The sequence below is a fragment of the Chlorella variabilis genome (assembly GCF_000147415.1).
Source record: "Chlorella variabilis unplaced genomic scaffold CHLNCscaffold_16, whole genome shotgun sequence".
Lineage (NCBI taxonomy): Eukaryota > Viridiplantae > Chlorophyta > Trebouxiophyceae > Chlorellales > Chlorellaceae > Chlorella > Chlorella variabilis.
Window position 1 is genome coordinate 464233 of NW_005435072.1, and position 20377 is coordinate 484609.

General features: G+C 70.2%; 5 protein-coding genes across 5 annotated transcripts; 3 read left to right on the top strand and 2 right to left on the bottom strand.

The window, feature by feature from the left end:
- Positions 1-351: 351 nt before the first annotated feature.
- CHLNCDRAFT_136381 (hypothetical protein) lies at positions 352-5053 on the top strand (the record flags this gene model as incomplete). Its single annotated transcript, XM_005845693.1, has 7 exons — positions 352-2070; positions 2279-2476; positions 2665-3416; positions 3584-3742; positions 3981-4277; positions 4458-4593; positions 4796-5053. The coding sequence occupies 7 exons, from the start codon at positions 352-354 to the stop codon at positions 5051-5053; spliced, it is 3519 nt and encodes a 1172-aa protein (XP_005845755.1).
- An 823-nt stretch (positions 5054-5876) lies between these two features.
- CHLNCDRAFT_25546 (hypothetical protein) lies at positions 5877-10923 on the bottom strand (the record flags this gene model as incomplete). The annotated part of the gene is made up of 14 exons (XM_005845803.1): positions 5877-6025; positions 6295-6355; positions 6611-6697; positions 6832-6949; positions 7147-7268; positions 7469-7534; positions 7765-7865; positions 8025-8102; positions 8331-8512; positions 8850-8962; positions 9173-9275; positions 9543-9688; positions 9995-10063; positions 10327-10923. The coding sequence occupies 14 exons, from the start codon at positions 10921-10923 to the stop codon at positions 5877-5879; spliced, it is 1992 nt and encodes a 663-aa protein (XP_005845865.1).
- A 763-nt stretch (positions 10924-11686) lies between these two features.
- On the bottom strand, positions 11687-15456 carry CHLNCDRAFT_136383 (hypothetical protein; the record flags this gene model as incomplete). The annotated part of the gene is made up of 5 exons (XM_005845804.1): positions 11687-11837; positions 12000-13373; positions 13545-14254; positions 14442-15312; positions 15407-15456. The coding sequence occupies 5 exons, from the start codon at positions 15454-15456 to the stop codon at positions 11687-11689; spliced, it is 3156 nt and encodes a 1051-aa protein (XP_005845866.1).
- A 276-nt stretch (positions 15457-15732) lies between these two features.
- On the top strand, positions 15733-16118 carry CHLNCDRAFT_136384 (hypothetical protein; the record flags this gene model as incomplete). The annotated part of the gene is made up of 2 exons (XM_005845694.1): positions 15733-15823; positions 15916-16118. The coding sequence occupies 2 exons, from the start codon at positions 15733-15735 to the stop codon at positions 16116-16118; spliced, it is 294 nt and encodes a 97-aa protein (XP_005845756.1).
- A 575-nt stretch (positions 16119-16693) lies between these two features.
- On the top strand, positions 16694-17724 carry CHLNCDRAFT_53553 (hypothetical protein; the record flags this gene model as incomplete). Its single annotated transcript, XM_005845695.1, has 4 exons — positions 16694-16865; positions 17014-17116; positions 17273-17383; positions 17523-17724. The coding sequence occupies 4 exons, from the start codon at positions 16694-16696 to the stop codon at positions 17722-17724; spliced, it is 588 nt and encodes a 195-aa protein (XP_005845757.1).
- Between the last annotated feature and the right edge of the window lie 2653 nt (positions 17725-20377).

Genomic DNA, 20377 nt, shown 5'->3' on the forward strand with positions numbered 1-20377 from the left:
CGGCTGGCGGCAGGGCACAGCGCTGGGCGTGCAAGGGCTGGGACTGAGACTCTCTCCAGGTCTGTACAAATGTTTCCACGCACACTGTTTTGACGCTATTACAACTTCAAGCGATGTTTGGCGGGCTCTAGAGGGTGAGGCGCTCTGCGGGTGAAGCTAGCGAAGCCCTCTGCCCTGCTCTCAACCTCGTTTGCCAAGCCCGATTGACGCCGCAGTCCAGCCACCTGTGTGGTGCGGTTGCGTCGCCAGAGTTGTGAGAAGGGCAATAGCTCTGAGCCAGCCGCTCGCCGCAGGCCACGCCCAGTGTCTCAAGCCGCTCAAGCGTGGATGGGGTCATCTTCAGATGATGATATGCCGTTAGCGCAGCGGCCAGCCGCCGGCGGCACCGGCACCCCCGCGCCTGCTCGCGGCGCCGCCGAACGGCAGCAGCCCTCGCCCTTTACTGCTGCAGCGCCGGGGCAGGCAGGAGATGGCGGCGATCCGCGGCCGTTCGACAGCAACAAGCAGATGCGGCTGAGCGCTGACGGCGCCGGCACGAAGCCGGTTGCGGCGAGGCAGAAGGGGCGCCCACGTTTGCGCTCCAGCAAGCCGCCACCCGGCGCCAGCACGGCCGCGCACGGGGTGGTTGACTTGACAATGGAGGATGAGGATGAGCAGCAGCAGCAGCAGCAGCAGCAGCAGCAGGAAGACACAAGACGCGGCGAGGCCCCCGCTGCCCCTGGGATGCAAACAATCAGCGCCAAGGGGCACCAGGCGGGCCAGCAGCTGGAGGCGGGGCAGCAGCAGCACCACCACCAGCAGCAGCAGCAGCAGGATGACGAGAAGAAGGAGGGGGTGCAGAAGGAAAGAAAGAAAAGGAAGAAAGCGGCCAAGGCGCCGATGGAAGGTGGCGGCGCTGCGTCTGCGGCTGCCAGCCCACGCAGCCACGCCATTGCAACAGAGCTCAGCCCGCCCAGCCGCGGCGCCGCCCCTGCCTCTGATGCAGCCGCAGCCTTGTCTGGGGCGGCACCCGCAGCGGCAGGGCGCCAGACGGGGTCTTCTGGCGGGGTCGGCGGCAGTGGGCAGCAGGGGGAACGGCAGAAGAAGCGAATCAGGAGCATCACGGTCTGGGCGGCTGACGTTGCAGGACAGCAGCAAGGGAAGGGCAAGGAGCAGCAGGAGCAGGCTCAGGGAAAGCAGCAACAGCAGCAGGAGCAGCAGCAGGAGCAGCAGCAGCAGCAGCCCAAGGAAGACCCTACGGCAGAGGAGCAGCAGCCACCAGCCGCTGCCGCCGCTGCAGCGGGCGGAAGCGCTGCTGCCGGGCAGGAGCAGCAGGCGCAGCCGCAGGCGTCGCACGTCAGCCAGCTAGCCGGCGGTGGGCCGCAGCAGGCGCCGTCGTCTGGCGGCCGGCGAGCGGCACAGGGCGGTACCTCCTTGCAGCGCCTGGCCAGAAGGGTACTGGCAGGACCGATAGGCGCATCCAAATCGACAGCAGCTGCTGCAGCCAAGAGCCCAGCGGCCACCGAGCCTGTCACTGCTCCAGGTAGCCTCAGCTCGGATGCGGCGGCGGCAGCAGCGGCAGCAGCAGGCGGGGCCGGCACGGCCGCTGCGCTCGCCGCACCATCCGCAGCTGCAGCAGGCGCGGCAGAGCAGGCAGGCACTGAGGCAGCCTCTGCAGTACCGGCCGGAACGATGCCTGCCCAGCAGGCGGGGCCGGAGGAGGCTGAGAGGCAGGCGGGGCGGGAGGCCGACGTTGCGGCTGCCACCTTGGCGCCAGCGCAGGGAGCGCTGGCAGCGGCGGGTGCAGCTGCCTGGGCCGCGGCGGCCGGTGGAGGGATTGCCAGCCTGACGCCCGATGCTCTGCGCAGCATGCCGCCTGCCGACCTGCTGCGCAGCATGCAAGCCGACCTGCCGGCCGTAGAGGCCGCGCTGCAGGCAGCCGGCGGCTGCGGGGATGGCGGCGCCACGCCGGGCGCGCTGTGGCTGGCCGCGCTGCGGCGCCTGCTGCAGCACCAGGTAGAGCTGCAGGCAGAGGTGCAGCGCCTGCGCGGGCTTCTGAGCGGCGTGCGAGGGACGGCCGGCGACGTCGCGGTGCGCCGGCGGCGCCGCCCGCGTGCTGCGGGCCTGCTTGCCTGCCTGCCTGCCACCAGCCAGATGCTCTGTCATGCCTTGCCCATGCCCTCCACTGCACCAGCCAGCCAGCCACCCATGCTCCTGACCTCAGCTCGCCGCCATTGCGCCAACCCACCCCGCTCGCCTGCCCTACTGCCCGCCCTGTGCGCGCCTCCAACCCCTGCAGGCCTCCCTGCAAACAGCGCTGGAGCAGTACCAGGAGCAGCAGCGCCAGATGGCGGCGCAGCGGGCACAGACGGAGCAGCAGCGGAGGGGCTACGAGGCCGCCCTTGCGCAGCTGGCGGCGGCGCAGCGGGAGCAGCGGGAGCTCGAGCGGGAGCGGGATGCCCTGCAGGTGCTGCAGGGCTGGTGCCTGGCTGGGGAGGTGGGCAGGGGGGCAGAGCGGAGATGGGTGTGTGAGGCGGGTGGGAGACTGGGTGGCGTGCAGATGGGATAGCGGATGAGATTGGGGGAGGGTGGGAGAGCGTGAGAGCCTTGTCGCCGACCCGCCCCGCCCCAGCCTGCCTGTGCTCTGCCTGAGCCCTCCCTGCTCCTTGGTCTGCCTTCCCGCAGAGCGAAGTGGGCAGCCTGCGGGCGGAGAAGGAGGCGCGGCAGCAGCGGGGGGCCGGGGCCGGGGCTCGCGACGAGGCCGCGCCTGCCTCTGCCGCTCACGCAGCGCAGCCGCTCAGCCTACAGGAGCGCCTGGATGTGGAGAGGGAGGGCTTGCAGGCCCGGCTGGCGGGGACTGAGCAGGCGGCGGCGGAACTGCGGGCCAGCTTACGGCAGCAGCAGGAGGCGCTGCAGCTGCAGGAGGCGGCCACGGCGCGGGCCGCGCAGGCGGCGCGGGCAGCTCGGTCCGAGGTGCAACAGCTGCAGAACGGAAAGGCTGCGGCCGAGGCGGCGGCTGCGGAGCTGCGGGGTGGAAAGGAGGCGGCTGAGGCGGCGGCTGCGGAGCTGCGGGGTGGAAAGGAGGCGGCAGAGGCTGCGGCAGCAGAGCTGCGGGGTGGAAAGGAGGCGGCCAAGGCGGCAGCGGCCGAGCTGCGCCAGCGCGTGGCGGCGCTGGAAGCACAGTTGGCAGCAGCACAGGGCTGCGGCCAGGGCGGCAGCAGCAGCCGTCCCGCTTCCGGCGCGGGTGCGGCCCCGGCGCCGGTGACGGCGCCGCCGCCGGCGTGCCCCAGCAGCAGCCGGCTGACGGATGGCGCGGCGGCGGCCACGGCCGGGACGGCAGGCTGTGACCGGGCGGGCTTCAGCCTGCGGCAGGGGCGCAGCGATGATCCTGCGCAGCTGAGGCAGAAGCTGACGGCACAGCGGGAGTACACAGACAGGTGAGGCGGTGCTGCAGGACGCTCTAAGCTCTTTGTGTGCGGCTGGTTGGTGCGTGGGTGGGTGGATGGGTGAATGCACGGGGGCGCCGCTGCCTGCCCACCGCCCCGCCCCACCCCTCCCCTGCCCACCGCCTCGCACCGCCCCTCCCCTGCCCGCCCTGCCGCAGGCTGAAGCAGAAGCTGGGGGAGGCCGAGCGGCACGCCAGGGAGGCCGAGGCGCGGGAGAGGAGCAGCCTGCGGCAGTGCAAGGAGGCGCGGCGGGACTGCGAGGATCTGAAGAAAGAAGCGGAGCGGCTGCGGCGGGATGCAGACTCCCGGCGCCGCAGGTGCGCCGCTCCTCTGCCTCCCTGGGGGATGTGTGGCAGCAGCGGTGGGGTGTGGGAGAGGGGAGGCAGGCTGGGGCTGGGCCAGGCGGGCGCGGCGCCAGCGGGGCAGGTCCCGAGCGCAATCTGGGGCGGGCATGCCACAACATGCGTGATGCTGCCTGCCGATCTTTCGCCTGCCACCGCCGCCGACGACGACGCTCGCCCCTTGCTGCCGTGCCCTGGCCTGGCTGCCCTGCAGGCTGGCGGAAGAGGAGGAGGAGGTGAAGAAGCTCAAGGCACGACTGCGGCGGGTGGAGGAGAAGCTGGAGGCCGCCGACAGCGGCCTGGCTGCGGCACGGCAGGAGGCCAGCAGGCACGCGGCCGCGCTGGAAGCGGCGCAGGCGGCTTCCGCCGCTGCAGCGGCCGACGCGGCGCGCCGGCAGGCTGCCCACGCCGCTGGTGGCACAGGGGCGAATCCGCTGCTGGGCCTTCCTCCGGACGTGCCTCCGGCGCTGGTGGGGGCCTGGTTTGAGGACTTTGTGCTGCATGATGAGCGGTGAGGAGGCAGCTGCCAGCAGCAGGGACCACCCTTTGCCTGGCACAAACCCCAAGCTGCAGTGCACTCCCGTTGCCGCAGCCGGCGCTGCCACGGGGGCACTCCCTGCTTGCCTGCCTGCTCCGCCGTTTCTGGAGGTGTGTTGCTGATCCCGTCACACGGTCCTGCCCCTTCCTGCAGTGTCCCAGCCCAGGTGCGTGCGCTGGCGGAGGTCCACTCCTCGCTGCGCGCCAAGGAAGTGGCCTTGGGCCTGCCGCCCAAGAAGCACCTCCTGCAGCGCCTGAATCTGGCACCCGAGAAATGGGGCGACGTAGAGGTGGGCGCCGGAGCAGCTGGACCGGGCCGACGGTGGGGGGGCGGCTGCCAGGCAGCAGCTGCGGGGTCCCGCTGCTGGCTCTTGCCTTTCTGCCCTCCCAGCAAGCCAGGGTATGGTCCACCGGTGTGCGCCCCGCCTCAGTCGCCTGGAACTTGTCATGCTGGTACCGCCACCCATACCGCATGTACTGCCTGTACCGCAGGAAGTCAACCGCCTGATCCTGAAGCGAGACGCCGAAGTGGCCACCTGCACGGAATGCCGCGTCGCCTGCGCCTGCCCCCAGTGCGGCAAGCCGGCGCCCGACCCCCACAAGCATCGCACCGCCTTCCAGTGCCAGCACGTGCTGTGGACCACGATGGTGACGCAGCAGGGGCAGCAGGCACAGCAGCCACAGCAGCAAGGGCAGCAGCCTGCGGCCCAGCAGCAGGCCCAGCCCAGGTGGATCCAGCGGAAGCGCTGATGGCAGGCAGACAGACGGCCGACGGCATGGCAGCGGTTCCGGCATGCACAGACGGTAGCAGCCGGCCGGTGCACAGGGCACAGATGCAACCTGCTCTGTGTGGCAGTGTTTACTCTCAACCGCCGTGCAGCGGGACAGGTCTCTCTGCCCGCCTTCCTGACCTCGTAGCTAGAGTGTCTGCTTTAGCGGGACATACACAGGCTGTTCAGGCATAGTGTTACAGGGTGCAGTGCTGGGGACGAGAGTTCATTCAGGGGCCAAATGTGGCGGCACACGGCACAAGGAGGCGACAAGGGGGATGGAGGTCTGCAAGGCACAAGCAGCAAGTGGGATCATTCAGGGGGGGGCGCATGGAGGCGCGAGGGTACAGCGCAGCTGTGGGAGAGGGCGGGGATGAAAAAGAAAGAAAGAATCGAACTGGCATAAAACCCCATGGGCTCCAAAACCTCGGAGGAAAACCTTCCGGGCGAAGACAGAAAACTGGCGGCGGGGAGCTGCAGCCGAAGGCACTGCCACACACCCACACTGGGCCAGCCTCTCCGTGTGCTCGGTGGCGGCGGTGGCCAGGCATGCCTGGGCTATGCTGGCATGCCAGGCCGCCGCCAAATGTCGACACGTACTGCTGGCCACCTCCAAACCCTCCTTGCACGGCTAAGGTCTGTCGCAGGCTGCCGCCGCTTGCGGGCTCGGGGCCTGCCTGCCGTTGCAGCGCGCCGCGCTCCTGCCAGCGGCCCGCAGCGGGGGCTGGGGAGCAGCGGTTGGCGCCGCCTCTGCTGGCTCCTCCTCGCGAGGCCGGAGGCCCTTGCGCAGGCCCGGCAGGCCCTCACAGGGACGTCACATTCTGGTAGAGCTGCACGTAGGAGCCTGCGGTGGTGTTCCAGCTGAAGCGCATGGCGTCCTGCATGATGCGGCCCCGCAGCTGCGCCCACCACTCGGGGCGCTCCTTGAAGGCGTTGAGGGCGCGGTCCAGGGCTGCACGGTTGGGGGGAAGGGGCGGGTGCGCATAGGCGGTAGGAGTGGTGCGTGAGCTGCCAGGAGAGGGCAAGGGTGGTGCTGGTGCCCGTGCATGTGTGCATGTGTGGAGGAGGGAAAGGCTCTTATGGAGGAGGGAGGAGAGGCAGGGGGTGCGGCAGGGAGGCGGCAGGCCAGCACCCCGGCTCGCACGCAATCCCGCGTGCAGATTCGACTGGGCTGCAGCTGCGGCAGAGTGTACTGCCAGAGTGCCTCCCGGCCTCCCTCACCCGAGTTGAGCGAGTTGGCGTCGATGCCGTCGAACACATACCCGTTGGCCTCCTCGCTGCCCTGCAAGGGCGCACGAAACCCAGGAGGAGAGGAGGGGGAGAGGGAGGAAGGTCAGGGAGGCCGCCGCGAGCGGCGCCAGGGCTGGCACGCGCTGTGGCTGGCGGAGGCGACCCTTTCTCCGCGGGAGTTCCAGCCAGCCAGCCAGCCGCCACCCAGCACAATGGTAGCCAGCCTGACAGGCGCGCCCTGGCAAGGTTGGCACCCTCCGCAGCATGCTCAGCATGCAAAGCAGGCCCAGCGGGACCGGCGGCGCACCTGGTGGGTATCCACGTCCTTGACGGTATCTGCCAGCCCGCCGGTGGACCGCACCACGGGCACGGTACCGTACCGCAGCGCAATCATCTGCACATGGGGCGGCGGTGGGAGCAGGGCACGGCGTGTGTATGTGTGGCAGTGCACCAGCAGCCCTCTACAGCCCCTCGGCCCCACCCCACACTCCCGCGTCCCCCCCCGCCACCACCACCACACACACACACCTGCGTGAGGCCGCAGGGCTCAAACATGGAGGGCACCAGCAGCACGTCTGCCGCCGCGTAGATCTGGTGCGCCAGCTCTTCGCTGTACATGAACCGCATCTGCACGTCGGGGTGCTCCCTGGCAGGAGGCAGGGAGCAGGGGGAGGAGGAGGATGGGATACCATGGGTGAGCGTGTCCAAAACTGCGCCAGCGTGCCCCAACGTGCCCCAACGTGTGCTCCAGGCGGGGCCAGAGGAGAGAGGGAGCGGTGCAGAAGCGGGGAGCCGTGGAATGTTTTCTTGCGGGAGGGGGAGAGGAGAGGAGTGGGCGCGCACCTGAAGGCGCCGCCCGCAAGGCCGCGCAGGCCGCCGTCGGCGTGCCCCGTGCCCAGCACCACCACCTGGCCACCCAGCTCCACCGTGCGCTGCACCGCGTGCTCGATCAGGTGGATGCCCTTCTGCGGCGGGCGGGCAGGGCCAGGCAGGTCGAGGCAGGCAGGCAGGCAGAGGGGTCAGTCCAGGCGGGCAGGCAGATGAGAGGGCAGCGAGGCGGGGCGGGGTCAGCACCGGCGGGGCGGCGACTTGGCTTGGGTGAGGCAGCAAGGCGGCAGCAGCAGGCGCCAGGCAGCAAGGAGGCAGGCGGCCAAAGGGCACCAACCTGCGGCACCAGGCGGGAGATGACGGCCACCAGCGGCTTCTTCGGGTCCACAGTCATGCCCAGGCCCTGGAGGAAAGAAAGGAAAGGAAGGAAAGGAAAGGAAGGGAGAGGGGCGTCGGGGAGCGCGAAGGTGATGCGCGGGCTGCAGTTCGGCCTGCGTGCAGTGGTCACGTGTGGCATGGCGTGGCGTGGCGTGGCGTGGCGTGTGCGGTGGTGCTGGCGGAAATAGTGTGTGCGGGGCTGGTGGGCATGTGGGAGAATGTGCGGATCTGTGGCGGGCGGCTGCAGCGCCGCACCTGCTGCAGGAAGCGCTTGCACAGCGCCTTGCCCTCCTGCTGCTGCGGGGTGTAGCAGGCGGGGAGGTGGGGGTCGATGGCTGGGTCCCAGAAGGTGGTGTCTGCAGGGGAGGAAAGGAAGCCGGGAGGGGAGGACAGAACGGGATGGGCAGGGGTGAGTGCAAGGCGGGGCGCGGGTGCGTGCACCGCCGTTGAGCCACGGCAGCAAGGCCTGCCGCCGGCTTCTGCGAGAAAGTGGGAGCCCAGCCTTGCCCGCTCACCGATTCCGTTGAGCACTCCAGAGTACTTGACCGCCACCCCCGGCAGCGCCAGCGTGCTCTTCAGCCAGCCCGCAGCGCCTGCAGGCAGCACGGCGGGCAGGTCACGGCGCGGCGCGGCCGCAAGGCGGGAGGGGCTGGGCAGAGAGGCTGACGTCCGGCAGCCGGCCGTCCCAACAGAACCCCACACGCCGCGCCATCACATCTGCCGGCCCCCACACCGCCGCAGCGCCCCGCTGCCTCCCGTCCCTCGCCACCCCCATCCCGCCGCCCCCACCCCCACCCCTTCCTGCCCCGCCCTCGCCTCACCCCCGTGCAGCGTCTCGGCCGCGTAATTGGGCGACACGGTGGTGACTGCGTTGGAGTAGACCATGCCGCCCTTGAGCAGGCAGAGGCGCTCCGGGTTGTGCCCGATGGTGCGCTCATCCAGGGCCTTGTCGATGGTGGAGAACAGCTCGCCGCTGACGCCCGTGGCACCAAACTCGTCCTGCCTGCGGTACGGGGGATGAGGGAGCAGGGCAGGGCAGCAGCAGGGGCAGCGGGTGGGGAGCGTGGTGCGTGCGCCGGCCGCAGAGGAGCGGCTGGTGACGAGCGGCATGCACGGCCGGTGGTCCTGCAGCGCGCCCGCCAAAATCCGCCCCTACCCACGACCCTTCCACCTGCTCCTCCCGTCCCCTGCGCCACAGCCTGCACTCCCCGCTGCAGCCCCTCCCTCTCCCCCACACATGCACCACCACCACCCACCCACAGCCCCGCCTGCACACCCCGCTGCCGAGCACCCCCACCACACCCCACACACCCCACCATCACCCACACGTATGCCCCCACCTGCACTCCCCAGACGAGTCCATGTTGTGGATCGTCATCACAATCTTGGTGCGCGGCATGTCGTCAGAAAAGCGCACAGGCGCGTCCCAGAACAGCATGGGCACGGCGGCCGCCTGCAGAGGGCGAAGCGGGGCAAGGGTGGGAGCGGTAGGGGCGAGACCAGGGGCAGGCAATGCTGCAGGGCCCCGTCCACTGGCGTAAGGCAAGCACTGGGGCGTGCTGGGGAGCAGCCTGCTGGCCACACGCTGGGTGAGCACACAGCAGGAGCACAGCGAGCAGGAGCACAGCGTGCGGCAGGCGGCGGCAGCGCACACGTGCCGCACCTGCCACTCGTGCACGTGCACCACGTCCGGCTGGCGCCCAGACTGGCGAAGGTACTCCAGGCAGGCGCGGGAGAAGTACAGGTAGGCCTCGGCTTCGTTGTAGCTTCCTGCGGTACGGCAGGCGGTGCGGCGGGTGCCTCTCAGCAGGCGTGTGGGCAGGAAGGGCCCAGCATTGGCAGCAACACACTCCACCCCAGCCGCCCAACACTCTTCCCCGTCACCACCACTCCCGCATCAGCACGCCCACACCCACCACCCTGCCTCCCCAGCCCCACCGCCACCACACAACACATGCACACCCTGGAGGAACACGCCCAGCGCATGCCACCCTCTGCGACCTGCACACACACACACACACACACACACACACACACCTCCGTAGATGCGGCCGCCGCGGAACAGGTTGGTCTGCCCCCACTCGGGGCGCACCAGCAGCACGGGGCAGCCCTCGATCTTGCCGGTGTACACCTGGGTGCGCAGGCTGCCCAGGGTGAACTGGCCGTCAAAGGTGGTGCCCTGCGGGCGAGCAGGCGGCGGGAGGCGGGAGGGAGGCGGCGTGGGTGGGTGGGCAGCGGGGGCGGGCAGCGTGCAGTGCACAGCAACTGCACAGACATTGGAGGCAGACCGGAGTGCAGGGGAAGAGGCGTGAGGGATAAATTCGATCCCGGCTCAGAAACAACGGTAGCAATGAGCGTAACACATGCAAGCTCCACATCATGCCGGCGGGGTTGGGTGGCATCGGCCAAGACCAGAAACGACGGGACAGGCGGGATCAGGGACAGAAGCAGAAGGTGTGTCCGGTCTGATGATGCCTGCCCGCACCTTGGGACAGTCAAACTCCCGCTCCAGCCGCAGATCCTCGATCGCATCTTGCGGCAGGCACTCGTAGTACTGCCGGGGCAGGCGGTACGCCAGGGGAGGGGAGGGAGGTGAAGTGAGGAAAGGCCGCTGCCACACGTTCGTGAGCAGCCAGCGGCAGCGCGCGCCAGCAGCCCGCGGCGGCGGCCGGCCCCAGCGCCGGCACGCGGCACACCCAAAGCTGCCGCGGCAGCGTGCGTGCGCCGGCACCGCCGGCGCTAGCCGGCGGCAGTGGCGGGTGGGGCACGGGGCTGTGGCCGGCAGCGGCCCTGGGCAGCGGCGGCAGCTCCGCTTACCGGCAGCATGATCTCCACGTTGTGGCCCCTGCCCAGGCAGGCGCGCGCCAGGCCCGTGACGACGTCCCCCAGGCCTCCCACCTTGGCGTGGGGCGCCATTTCGGCTGTGATGTGCACCACGTGGAAGCTGCGTGGGTCCCGGGTGGCCCCGCCAGCTGGCGTGGGCGGCCCCAGCGGCATCGGCGCCTCCCGAGGCGGCCGCTCCCAGAAGTTGCCCTCCTGCGGACTGGGCCACTTGATGCCCGCCTCCAGCTGGGTGACGATGTCGGCGGCCGTGGCCGGCGCCGCCGCGGGTGATGCTGCCACCTCGGCTGCCGCCGCGGCCGCCGTCGCCACCGTCACCTCTGCAGGGGGACACTTTTGGTAGCCAGCCAGGGCCACCCGCAGCGCCTCGTTCTCCGCCTTGAGGCGCTCCACCTCTGCCGCCAGTTCAGCCGCGTCGGCGCGCTTGGGGGCGGCCGCGCTGGCCGTGGCCGCTGCCGCCGCGCGCACCGGCGCGGCGCGGCGGGCTGGCGCAGGCGGCGGCGCCGCCGCTCGCCCGCCCGCGGGGCTGCTGCCGCTGCGGGGCCGCTGCCGCTGCAACAGGGAAACCCACATCGCGCGGGTGAGCGGTCGGCCACGGCGCGGCGTTCCCTGAGCGGCCCTGCCGGTCGGGAGCCCTACCTGCTGGCGCGCCGAGCCCGGCGCGAGCCCGGGCTGCTGAACTAGGGATCCGGCCATCGCCACGATGGCTCCGATCGATGGGGAGTACGAGATGGCAGCAATGAGAGGAGAGGGCCTATGCGCTGATGCACATGGCAAGCCGCGCAAAGGCTGGGGGCGCCCCTTCTGACCGGGAGGCTGGGTTGAGAGCAGCAGAACGCAATCAGCCCGCACTACCAGCGGCACCTGGCTTTGCCGCCGCCAGTGGTGGCGGCAACGATGTGGCGCAGGCGGGGGCGCCGCATCTTTGCGCATCTTCACTCCTCACTGACCGGGGGGGCCGACTGCGGGGCAGGGAAGCCAATGGATGCAAGCCAGGACCGGCATGGCTGCCCTCAAACCTCTTGCAAGGCGCCGCGGGGGCAGGTTTATACCTTGGCGCCCCGCCCGGCGCTAGTGGCATGTTCATCCAAGCGAGCGGCATGGCCGCAGGAAAAGTCAGCTTACAGAGCAACGGGATTGCCGGTGCCGAGGCAGCACGGTGCATGGTCAACAGGAGGCAGTGCAATAGATAGGGCAGTCACTCGGTCACGAGCCTCGGGTCCAGCAATGCAACAGTACAGAACACAGTACAGAACTTAACGGGTCAATCTGTCAGTCAAGTCAGATCTTCTTCTTTTCCGTTTGCCAAGGTGAACTCTGGCTTGCCCAGCTGGCATCAGCGAGGCGGCTTGCGGTACAGATGCCCCGCGCTGCCCCCGCCGCCGCCGCCGCTGCTGGATGGCCGCCCCGACGAGCCTGGCAGCGGCCGGCCGGCGCTGCCGGGCCGGCTGGCCAGCAGCGGCGTGGCCAGGGCGCCCTGCTTCAGCCTGCAGCCAACAGGAGCAGGCAGGCAAGCAGCCTTGCTCCAGCGGATCTGCAAAAGCCTCCCAAATGCCCGCCCTGCGCAACAAGATACCTAACCAGCCCTGCACGTGTGCCACGGAACAGCCCACACAGCCAAACAAGCGCAGGCGTTCTCATGAGCTCACCTCATCTCTGCCGCCATCCGCCGGATGCTCGCTGAGAGGCCCTCCAAATCACGGCCCCCAGCCCCCAGCAGCGGCCGCAGGCTGGATGCCGCAGTGGTGCCAGGCGGCGCCGCAGCCTCTCGCTGCCCGCCGCCGCTCAGGCTGCTGTAATAGGCGCCCGGCGTGGCTGCCGCGCTGCTGCCAGACGCCGCGGCCCCGGCCCCAGCATAAGACGCGCTGTGCGGAACTGGCGAGGCGCTCGCCGCTGGCCAGCTGCTGCGCGTGCTGGCGGGGCCTGCGCTGCCGGGCTCTGCCGGCGATGCAGATGCGCCGGCGGTGCTACGTGCAGTCAGGAACCCGCCCGGGCGCGCCGCCGTGCTGCGGGCAGTGAGAAAGACGTCCAGACTGCTGCGCAGCGGCTGGGCGCCTGCGGCTGTGGCCAGGCGCGGCACAGACGGCCGGCTCACGCTGCCTGGCCACAGCTCGATTGCAGGGGTGGCATATTCGGCGCCGGAGCCAGCTGGCTGGGCGCCAAACGACAGAGTCTTGGCGGCGGCGGCACCCAGGGCTGGCTGATGACCCGTGATGCGAGCAGGCGTGGCTGCTGGCGACCTGGGTGCAAAGGCGCCCGGCACGCCAGATGCTGCCGCTGCCGCCGTGGCAGCAGGCTTGGCGGGGCTGGGGTGGTGCGGCAGCCGGATGGGGCTGCCAAAGCCGGCGCCGCCGCCCAAGCCCGCCGCCAGCACAGCCCCAAGCTGCGGCAGCTGCCGTGGCTGCTGCTGCGGCGCCTGCGCCGGCTGGTGGGGCGGATCGCCTGCGGACATGTAGGCTGCGGGCGAGCTGCTGCCAGCGCCCTCCAGCATGGCCTCATCCTGCTGCTGCTGCTGCTGCTGCTGCTGCCGGCCAAGCTCGGCCTGACCAGAGGCAAGGCCGCCCCACAACAACACGCCTGCCTCTTGCCGCTGCTGGTGCTGGTGCTGCTCGGCCTCCGCCTCCTCGCCTTGCCCCTGCTCATCCTCCTGCCGGCCCTCCTGCCCCTCGGGCTGCTGGTCGCCAAGCACCAGCCAGGAGGCCTCGCCATCAGACAGCATGCTGCCGCCGCCGCCGCTGCTCCCGCTGCTGCCGCCCAGCCTGAGAGTGGTCTGCAGTGGCGTGCCGTCCCGCCCACCTCCCCGGCTGCTGCCAGGGGGCGAGCCTGCGGAGGCTGTGGGGGAGGCGCTGCCGCTGCCGGGCAGGCTGCCCTGCAGGCTGCTGCCCCCGCTGTGGTCCCTGCTGCCCGCCGATGCCGCCGCGGCCTCCTGGGATGCCGCCCCCGGCTGCTGCTCCTGCCGCAGGCTTTCCAGCATGCTGTCAAACAGCGCATGCATGGAGGCCACAAGCTGCTCGCACTCCGCCCTGCACACAGAGAAACAGAGGTGAGGCCAACGGCTTCGAGCCATCACCCGCAGCTGTCCTTTGGCTGCCTCTGCAAAAGCCGCCTGGCGGCCCGGCAGCAGCAGCAGCCTGAGAGACCTGGCTGAGCACAGCGCAAGCCCCAGCGCGCCGAGCCAACTCCTCCATCCTGACCTGATGAGCGCCTCAGACTGGCGCTGCAGGTGCGCCACCCAGCGCTGCGCATCACCGTGCGCCGCAGCCCGCCCCGCAGGCTGCCCGCTGCCGTCGGCCACACCAGCTGCCGCCATGGGCGGCACATACGGCGCGGGCGGAGCTGGCCGTGGGGCGGATCCGGCGGCGTCGGGCTGGGCCTGGTGCGGCAGCGCCAGCGCGTGCTGACGTGGCGTGGCTGCCAGGTCAGCAATGGCATGCTGGGCACGCTCTGCGGCCGCCATGGCCGTCGCCACCAACGAACCGGCATCTGAAGCGTTCCTGCCGCTGCCGTCGCCGGCACCGCCTGCCCCACCAGCAGCCCGGGAGGTGGCCGGCTTGTCGGCATGCCAAGCTGCTGCTGGCCCCGGCTGGCTCCGCTGCTCCTGCACGTCGGCGCCTACCAGCGGCAGCGACACGTGGCTGGCCTCCCCTTCCTCCTCGCTCTCAGCCACTCTGCCGCCGGCCATGCCGCCCGCTGGAGCCGCCAGGGTGCCAGCACGCGCTCCTGACACCGTCGCCGTCGACATTCCCGCCGCGCCCCGGCTGCCAGGCCGCACAGCCAGCCGCTCGAATGCGCTGAGCCCGGCGGCGGCCTCCAGGGCATCTGCCGCCCGCCAAGGGTCGCCCTCAGCCCCCACCAGCGCCTGAGACAGGTGGAACATAGGAGACAGCTGCTGCCGGATTTGGACCTGCAGGCCACAGGAAGGCAGGCCAGGCCAGGCGGGCAAGCAGGCACGCAGGCAAGGTGGGTCGCAGTGCGATGCAGAAATGTCTGATGCTCGTGGGGAGCACGTGGGGAGGGGAGCGGGGGGCAGCGCAGCAGCTGGCGCAGGCTGAGCACGCCAGCTGGCACGTCAGTCGGGGTGTTCCACCCACCTTGGCCTGCTCGATGCGCTCCCGCAGCCGGTCCTGCAGGCCGGGATCCAGCGCCCCGCCAGAGACGCGCCTTGGCAGCAGCCCCGCTGCCGCCTGCGCTGCCTCACCATGCTGCGCACGTGTTGTGCGCTCGGGTGGAGCTGCGGCGGGAGCATCCCCCGCTGCTGGTGCTGCAGGGAGCGGGGCAGGCGCCTCCTCTGCCACGGGTGACAGCGCCGCCGACGCAGGCGCGACAGGCACGGCACGCGCCCCGCCAGCCTGCCCCAGGGCTGAGCTGGCGCCAGAGGGAGGCTGGCTCGCAGCGGTGGCTGGTGCCGCTGCTCTCGACGCAGCAGCAGCAGCAGCGGTGAGTGATGCCGGAGCTTGCTTGGACAGCAGCGCATCCAGGCGGCTGCTGGGAGGTAGCGCCGCTGCTGCCGCTGGAGGTAGCACCGCTGCTGTGCTGGTGGGCTTGGCAGACAGCAGTGCATCCAGGCGGCTGGCGGGGAGCCGCTGCGCCGCTGCTGCGCTGCCCAGCGGCCGCACCGCGCTGCCGCGCTGCTTGCCTGCCAACAGGGCATCCAAGCGGCTGCTGGGCAGCGGCGGCGCTGCTGCTGCTGTGGCTGCGGTTGCAGCTGTCGCTGGCCGCGACTGTGCCAGGCTCGGGGCTGCCGCAGCTGTCGAGGGCCGCGAGAGGCGGGCAAGCGCCGGCTTGTAGGCAGGCTCCAGGCTGAGGGTGCTGCCAAAGGGCGTGGCGGCGGCCGTTCCACCGGCGGCAGGGCCAGCCTGTGCCGACACTGGAGCAGTGGCAGGGCGGTAGCTGGCGGCGTCGAGGCGGGGGTTGGCAGCTGTCGCTGGCCTTCGCGGCGCGGTGCCCGGGAACTCGAGCACCCTGCATGGTGCAGCAACCACTCGGCATTGCGTGTTTAAACAATGCAGGCTGTCTCACAACCCTGCGCCTTGCCTTGTTGGGCGTCAGGCCGCACCTGGCGGTGGCGTCCGGCTGTCGCGCGGCTCCCAATGTGGCTGGCAGCATGCTGGTAGCGCCCGGCGGGGTCTCAGCAAGCCAGTTGGGCTTCCGGGGCTGAGCTCGGGCTGCCATTTTCATGCAGAGCGGCCCCGGTACCCCGCTAGGGCGGAACAGGGCATGCTGATATCACCAGTGAGGCCAGAGACAGAGAGGTAAGGGAACGGGTGCCCATCTGGATCCAGCTGGAGGCGCCATGTACTCGAGGCCGGCTCCTCATTGAGGCACGATCTTCACGTCATTGCAACCGCTCAAGACTCCTTGCGGAGGCCCCCCCCAGGCGAAATGGAGGGCGATTCCCCGGGCCTGGAGACCGCCGCCTGCGCTGCGCTCCTGCAGGAGCGCTTCAGCCTAGTGGCGGAGCGTCACGCCGAGGGTGAGGCGCAGGCGACGGTCAGCCGCGACCTGGCTGTCAGGCGCCGGCGCCAAACCGCCCCCCCGCGCTGCTGCCACCCGCGCCGCCTGCAGACCTTCACCATGCGGAGGCCCAGCTGAGAGGCGCGCTGAAGGATCTGGAGCTGGTGAAGCAGCAGAGCGAGCGGGAGCTGGAGCGGCGCGCGGGCCAGCTGCGGCGAGAGTATGCGGCCGCGATGGCGGCGCTGGAGCGCCGGTTTCTGACCGATGCCGAGGCGCTGCAGGCGAGCCGTGGTGGTGCCCGCAGCTGGCGCTGACCGCTGAAAAAGCTGACCTCCTGATGTAGCCATGCATTGGCTGGCCAGCTGCGTTCCCTGCCTGCCCACTGCCGTGGCCTTCCCAACGCCTGCCTGCCCTCCTCCCGCAGGCGCGGCTGCGGGAGGGCCTCGCCCAAGAGAGCCAGTTGTGCCAGGCGGGCATCGACGCCCGTGCCCAAGAGCTGCTTGCCTCCCTGGGGAGCGGGCTCCGCAGCGGTAGCGACGGGCCTGGCGGCAGCCCGCTTCTCGGCAGCCTTGGCGGCAACCCCGCTGCAGCGGAGAGGCGGCCGGTGTCGCGGTCGCCTGCCGCCTGCAAGGCAGCGCCGCCATCCCCTCCTCCTCCAGCCCTGGCCGCAGCCTCGCAAGCCATAGCCGCGCGGCGCCACAGCCTACCACCTAGCCCAGGCAATCTGGGCAGCCCCAGCCTGCAGCGGCCTGCGATCAGCCTGACGGCAGCCAGCGGCAGAGCCGCACACCAGCAGGCTGGGTCCCCTGCGCCAGCAGCACGTCCCGGCACCTCTGCCTCCGCATCCCCTGCCAGCGGTAGCCCAGCCCTGCCCGCTGCACCACCCGGCATGCCCAACACGGCCGCAGCTCTGCTGGACAAGGTGGCCCAGCCCCCAGCCACCCAGCCGCCACCGCCGCCTTGGGGCAGCGTGCCCGCCGCCCCAGGCGCCCGCTCGCCTCCCACCAAGCACGGTGTACCAGCAGCTGCGGCAGCACCCGAGTCTACGTGGGGAGCCAGAGGTGAGGCGAGTCTCTGCAGCCGGGTGCTGTCTGCGGCTACCAGAACTGCGCCACAACTGCGACTGGCCGGCGACAGGTTGCTTCCCGCCGCGCTGCCACCGTTTGCCTCACACCGCCTGTCTGCCGCATGCTGCCGCTCACGCCGCAGCCTCCCACAACCTGGCCCACGAGAGCAGCTCGGAGTACGAAGACGACTCCTTCCTGGATGGAGGGGAGGAGGACAGCGAGGAGGCGGGGATGGCCACCAGCAGGTCTGGTGGCGGGCGCAGCTGGCGGTCTGGGGGCTGGGCTAGCAGGGCTAGGCACACAGCATCGCGGGTTGTGATGTCTGGATGCTGGATGCTGGACGCTGGTGGCGCTGCCTGGTGTTCCTGTGGAGCCCACGCGCTGCGGCTGGCCTGGTGCAGGGCGCCTTCGGTCAAAGTGGTCAACCCTCCCAGGGTGCCAGCGCTGCCGACTCACAGCGGCGGCTCTACCCCCAGGGCAGTGAGCTTTGCGGACCTGGGCCAGAGCAGCAGGTGAGGGCACCTGGGAGGGGGCGCTGCCTGGCCGCAGAACGGGAACAGGGGGCGTGGGCGCTGGCACGCTTGCCGGAGAGCGCCGAACACCAAGCAAACGTGCGCGCTCCCGCTGCTGCCGCCGCTCCCGTGCCTGCAGGCCCAGCAGCGGCAGGCAGGTGCACCTGAACTGTGCCGCCGGCAGGCCAGGCTCCCCTGCGGCTGCGCTGCGCTCCTACAGCCCCTGCTCCTGCCGCGAGACAGGCCTGGGGGCGGGCTCGCCGCGGTCTGCGATTCTGCGCAGCCCGGCTTGCGGCGGCAGCTGGCTGCGCAGCGGACAGCACGACTTCGATTCCAACTGACTGAAGCGACACGAAGGTCTCTAGAGTTACAGCGCTAGCATGCGTTGGCAGGCGTGAGCAAGCAGGCAGGAAATCTAAAGGCGAGGCAATGCAGGCGGGAGGCAGTGGCGGTGGTGGTGCAGTGGCGGTGGCAGTATGAAAGCAGGCAGGCAGTGCTCCGCGAGTCGGAGTAAGTTTCGCTATGCGCTACCGGTTTAAAAGTGCTGAAGTATATCAAAATTTTTGTTTCAGGACGGCGGCTGTCCGGCAGCTGTGAACTAGTCCTGAACGCAGGCAAATACGCAAGCATGGACAGGAAAACGAAACAATGACAGGGTCCTGCGGTCCGTCTGATTCTTCAGACACGCGTCAGGGTGCAAGTGATCGGAGGCCTGCGGTCCGTCGTGAGACACGCGCCAGGGGTGTGGTGAGCCGAATCGCCACGTAGTGTGTACAATGATAGAAGGGTAGGGGAACAGTAGCGCGGCAGCAGAGGCTGCAGATGGCGCGCTGGGTGGAAAGGCACTGGGGCAGGGCAAGGTGGGGCAAACGCATGATTTCATGCGTGTGGGCTCATGCGTGTGGGCACCAGGAGGGTTCCCAGGAGAAGTGCGGGCCTCAGTATGCAGGCCACAGCACACGGGCGTGAGGGAGCAGGCAAGGAATTGAGGAGCAGGCAAGGAAATGAGGAGCAGGATGATGAAGAAGAAAAAGGGAAGAGGGCCAGGGTAGGTGCACTTGGAAGGGAGTGCTGAGATGTAACTAATTGGAAGGGATTCTTGAAAGGGTTAGGAACTTAAGTACTGCCAAAACGAAAAAAAGGGCACTCCCTGCGCGAAACTTGGGCTGCCATTGCGGCGGCGGGCGGGGGCGAACCAGCATTGGCCTAGAAGAGCAAGCCCAAAGAATGGAGCGGGCTTGCTGGGTCGAGCTCAGCATGTTCAGAGAAGTGACGGGGAAGTCGCTGCGACTGCTTCCCTATGGGGTTGGAAACACCGCAGCGTGCGGTGCTGGGCATGGCGGTGCCGCCGCGGATGTTTCACTCCAGTTGGGGCGGCGCCGCCCCGTGACGCCAGTGGCCCCCAGCTCAGGGGCCGCTGCCATGGCTGGGGCCCAGGTCAAAGTAGGGTCCCAGGCGCCAGTCCAGGCCCAGCAGCACCGACATCTCCACACCCTCGGCCTGCACCGGCACATGCCAGCATATATGGCGGGAGCTCAGAGGCAGGGTGCAGGGCAGGCGCACGCGGTCCGTCCCTGCAGCCTGAGCTCCGCGCCACTGCCAGGCTTGGCAAGGCGCTGCCGCCTGCCCAGGCGCAGCTCCGGTCTCACGTCGGCGGGGGACACAAACTGGCACAGCAGCTTGGTGAGCAGGGCGGAGAGCATGCCGCTGTACCTCACGCGGTCCGCCACCTTGGCTGCACGCAGCAGGGTAAGCACAGGAGCACACGCGGCTGCAGTGGATGGGCGGCCGGCAGGGGCCTCCACGCCACGCACGCAGCGCAGCGGCACGCCAGCCAGCCACAACAGCGCTAGCAGGCTCCCAGCGCGCGGTTGCAGCGCCGCGGGACCTCACCCGCCAGGTATACGCAGGCGCCGTACAGCATGCGCAGGGAGTCGTCAGCGCCGACGCGGGCCATGAGCACTGGAGGGCCCTGCTGGGTGGGAGTGGAGCAGCAGGAGGGGTTCTGGGAGGGCCAGGGGGCACCTTCCACTCGCAAGCGGCTGTGACGCCTCGGGCTGCGCTGCATGGCAGGCTCCCAACCCCCATGCTGGCTGCCCGCTAGCTGCTGGGGGCGGGACGCCCCAGACGGCAAGAGGGAGGCAGCGGGGAGCTCACCAGCGGTCCGCCGCGCACAGCGGGCGGGGTGGGGCAGTTGACAAAGAAGCCGGCGGCAGCCGCTTGCATCTGCGGTCAGGCCAGGCCAGGTGCGGGCATGGCAGAGCATGACAGCAGAAGCAGCAGCTCATGTTCTGACTGCCTGGAGAGACGAGTACGAGCGGGTGCACAGCAGCCTGGTGGGCGCTGGGCGCAGGAGCAGCTGGGCGCGGGTGCAGGAGCCTGCCGGGCGCGCGGCATCAGGCCAGGGCGGGCCGCCTTGCCTGGATGCCAGGATCCATGGCCAGCAGGCGCTGGAAGTAGGAGGCGCCCAGGGCGACGCAGATGGAGGGGATGCGGAAGTCTGCAGGGCAAAGGGTGCGGCCCAGCGTGAGTGCGCGAGGTGGCGCGCGCGGCTGCCAGCAGGAGGGGCTGGCTCGGTTTGGGACTGCCTGGCAGGAGGTATCGGGGCCCAAGGGCATGCACCGAACGCTGGCGTGCGACTCACAGCGAGCCAGGCCAAGCAACAGGCAGCTCTCGTGGACGGGCACAAAGTCGAGGCCCCCTGCAGCGCAGGCAGGCGGCGTAGCGGCGCGAGGTTGCCTAGTGGCGAGCGAGGCGTGGAGGCGTGCGCTGATGCAGCCCCTGGCATGCATCGGCAGGTCGGCACCAGCCGGCCGGTGGCATGGCGCGGGGCCTGCTGACCTGGCAGTGCGATCCCACTAAGCAAGGCGTTGGCCTGTGCCAGGTCAGCAACCATCCGCCACATAGGCGTCAGCGCCTCGCCGTCGTCCTCTGCTGGAGAGAGGGCAGCCGCGGCGGCGGCGCGATGCAGGGCGCCCGCGGGGGTGCACTGGC